This window comes from Artemia franciscana, unplaced genomic scaffold, assembly GCF_032884065.1.
Source record: "Artemia franciscana unplaced genomic scaffold, ASM3288406v1 Scaffold_5939, whole genome shotgun sequence".
Lineage (NCBI taxonomy): Eukaryota > Metazoa > Arthropoda > Branchiopoda > Anostraca > Artemiidae > Artemia > Artemia franciscana.
The window spans coordinates 2,627-6,565 of NW_027066250.1; the positions used below are offsets into that span (position 1 = coordinate 2,627).

General features: G+C 34.0%; 1 protein-coding gene across 1 annotated transcript; it reads right to left on the minus strand.

Moving 5' to 3' along the window:
- Positions 1 to 540: 540 nt before the first annotated feature.
- LOC136043432 (putative ankyrin repeat protein RF_0381) lies at positions 541 to 3,508 on the minus strand. The gene has a single exon (XM_065728344.1). The coding sequence runs from the start codon at positions 2,965 to 2,967 to the stop codon at positions 1,267 to 1,269; it is 1,701 nt and encodes a 566-aa protein (XP_065584416.1). The 5' UTR covers positions 2,968 to 3,508; the 3' UTR covers positions 541 to 1,266.
- Positions 3,509 to 3,939: the final 431 nt, after the last annotated feature.

Sequence of the window (3,939 nt, forward strand, 5' to 3'; positions counted from 1 at the left end):
CGAACCTAAAACCTGGAATGTAACGCGTTACCAACTCAGCTACATCGGCTTAAATACTTTCGTTTTTGAATTGGTATATGATGAAATAATTCAGACGTCATATTCGGACAGACAGACAGACAGACAACTTATTTATATATATATATATATATATATATATATATATATATATATATATATATATATATATATATATATATATATATATATATATATATATTATATATATATATATATATATATATATGTATATATATATATATATATATATATATATATATATATATAGACTAACTGTTGGGGTGGCGCTTCGCACCACCCCAACACCTAGTTGGTGGGGGCGCTTCGTGCCCCCCAAGCCCCCACGTGCGCGTAAGTCGTTACGCCCCATATTAGTCACGCGCCATTGTAGTTGTGTCCCTGTGTCCCACCTGTGAATATATATATATATACATATATATATATATATATATATATATATATATATATATATATATATATATATATATATATATATATATATATGTGTGTGTGTTTTCAACTACGTAAAACTTGCGAATATACAACATTCTTCGATATCTCATTGTCTGTGCATATAAATAGATTGTCAGGTTTACCGACTCTTGAACATGCAACATAAGATTGTCCATGGAAAAAACAATCCGTATTCAGATCTATATCTGATGATTCTAATGATTACCCTTGAGCTTAGTTGATGGTGATTGCTATTCGAACATTCCCTGTGTCGCCGTCGTCATTTATATATCCCCCTGTGCCCACCAGCGTCCCCGTTGTAGTTGTGTCTCGGTCGTCATTTATATTCCCTGTGTCCCGGTCGTCATTTGTGTGTCCCAGTCTGTAATTTCTCTTTGAGTGTCCCGGTCGTCATTTATATTCCATGTGTCCCGCTGTCCCGGTCGTCATTTGTGTCCCGGTGTCCCGGTCTGTATATACATTCGTTTTTGAATTGGTCTTTTTTTAGTTTTTTACCTTTTTTTTTTGTTTTTTTTTTAGTTATACCTCTTGATTCTAATGATTGCTCTTGAGCTTTGTTGATGGTGATTGCTAATCAAACATTCCCTGTGTCCCCGTCGTCTTTCATATATAGAACAAGGACAAGGATATATATCCTTGTTCTATAGAACAAAGAACAAGGATATATATCCTTGTTCTTTGATGCACGCACTCTTTTAAAACTCACCACTACGCTTTTTGAATATTCTTTCAATCACTAAATCAATTATCTTATGTTAGAAACTCTTAATTCTACCACTCCTTGTGGAGTAGTTCAGAATCATTTATGAAAATTTTCAAGTTTTCATTGCTTAGATAGCTCAATATTTGTTCAGCACATTCATGTGGTAATTCAGCAAATCTGTTAAAGAGAGAATTGAAACTTCTATTGGCTAGTTCAAGCAGCACTTTCCTTTCTATGCTGTTTCTGAAACGGCTTTTTATTATTGTGTTATACATTGAAAATTTTGTTTCCCAGTTTGATGATTTCAATAAACCTTTCAAAGAATTTTCATTCATCGTGTACAGTTCTATTGAGCTTATTCCTTTGATAAAAATGTCATAGAACGTTATATTACAAAATATTGTCTCACTCCTCATTTGTTCTAGTTCTCTTACTAATTGATCCTTGAGCTCATTTGCAGGATAACTTGTCTGAGTCTTGTCTGAGAGCCTTATGTTTCTTTCACTTACATACAAATTTGCCACTCTCAGTTTTAATACATGGCTTGCAAAATAAACAGCAGTATCATCAACAGCTACATCAAAAGCTGTATGGTCATTTATATTTGTAATATCTATGTCAGATCCATGCTCCAGAAGAGTTGCAACACACTCTTTATCTCCATTCCGACTAGCATAATGAAGCGCTGTCATGCCATCCTTCTCCTTAGAGTTAACATAGGCTCCATATTTGAGAAGACATTCAACAGTCTGTGTTTTATCTTCCCTACAGTTTATATTAAGATCAGCGCCAGACGCTATAAGATATTCAACATTCTCTTTGGGTCCTTCCAAAAATGCTAAAAAAAGGGGAGTTTCACCATAATTATTTCTTATATTAACATCAGTGCCAGACTTTAAAAGACATTCAACAGTCTGCGTGTTCCCATTCCAAGCTGCAACATGAAGTGGACTGTCACCTTCGGTACTAGATTTTATATTAAGATCAGCGCCAGACTGTATAAGACATTCAACAGTCTCTGTGTGTCCTTCCAAAGCTGCTAAACAAAGGGGAGTTTCACCATTATTATTTCTTATATTAACATCAGTGCCAGACTTTAAAAGACATTCAACCATCTGTATGTTTCCCTTCCAAGCTGCAACATGAAGTGGACTGTCACCTAGGGAACTAGATTTTATATTAAGATCAGCGTCAGACTGTATAAGACATTCAACGATCTCTGTGTATCCTTCAATAGCTGCAAAATAAAGGGGAGTTTTACCATTACTATTTCTTATGTTAACATCAGTGCCAGACTTTAAAAGACATTCAACAGTCTGTGTGTTTCCATTCAAAGCTGCAACATGAAGTGGACTGTTACCTAGGAGACCACATTTTATATTAAGATCAGCGCCGGACTGTATAAGACATTCAACAGTCTCTGTGTGTCCTTCCAAAGCTGCTAAATAAAGGGGAGTTTTACCATAACTATTTCTTATGTTAACATCAGTGCCAGACTTTAAAAGACATTCAACAGTCTGTGTGTTTCTATTCAAAGCTGCAACATGAAGTGGACTGTTACCTAGGCATTTTATATTAAGATCAGCGCCAGACTGTATAAGACATTCAACAGTCTCTGTGTGTCCTTCCGAAGCTGCTAAATAAAGGGGAGTTTCACCATGAAAATTTCTTTTATTAACATCAATGCCAGACTTTAAAAAATATTCAACAGCCTGTGTGCATCCTTTTGAAGCTGCTAAATAAAGTGATCCTTCAAATGGAATGGACATGTTATTTTAGTATGTTTCTGTAGTTTAAATGGATATGAACCACTTTTCTCATATCATTGCTATATATAGGTATGATCACGTCATGACTCCTGTACTCGTATGATGTACTTGCCCTCCGTAATGATTTTATTTAAAATTACGTCATTAGCCTAGGTTACAGGTAACACAAGAGTAATACATCACACCATTTCAATTGATCAACAAACTATTATTGCTGTATTGAGCACTATTGTCACATATCAGTATACTCATTAAAATTCCTATTAGTTTTGATGAGTGCTAATAATTATGATCTGAAATGTGAATCAGCTTTTTCACACTTTGTTTTTCCGTATGCTGAATTTTAACCACTATATTCTTTCATCTTATGAATTTATGATATTTGTGATGCTTGACAGCAAAGAATGCATAGTATTGGTAAAAAAACGAGGTATTTTCATTAAAAACTCTCTGAAAAATGTCTTAATATGGCTTAAATTTACCTCTAATAACAGCTCTGTTTCTACTGTAAGCTTCTAAGGATCCTGCCTTTCTTTAATTCACACTTGTTTTGCTTATATTTTATCCTTTATCAGTATTTTACAATGTTTTTTGATGCTTGGCAATCAAGAGTGTGTAGTCTTGGTTCTAAGAAACGAGCCATTTTTACTAAGACATTTCAAAAATATCTCTTACTTTGGATGAAATTTACCTTTAATGAGATTATGCCTAATATTAAGAAAAATATTGTTCATTTTTGTGCTTGCCACTCAAGAAGGCCTAGTCTTGGCTCTAAGAAACGAGATATTGTCATTAATACCTCTATGAAATATATCTTACTATCGCTTAAATTTACTTCTAATAGCAACCCATCACCTGTTGTTGGTTTCTAGGGCTCTCATCTTCTTTAATTCATACCTTTTTGCTTATATTTTATCCTTTATCAGCTTTTAACTACATATTTCTGCAATCTCATGATCTTATAACGTCTAT

What these genes read in the sequence shown, in the direction of transcription:
- LOC136043432 (XM_065728344.1), bottom strand. Translation starts at nt 2,967, where the DNA reads ATGTCCATTCCATTTGAAGGATCACTTTATTTAGCAGCTTCAAAAGGA.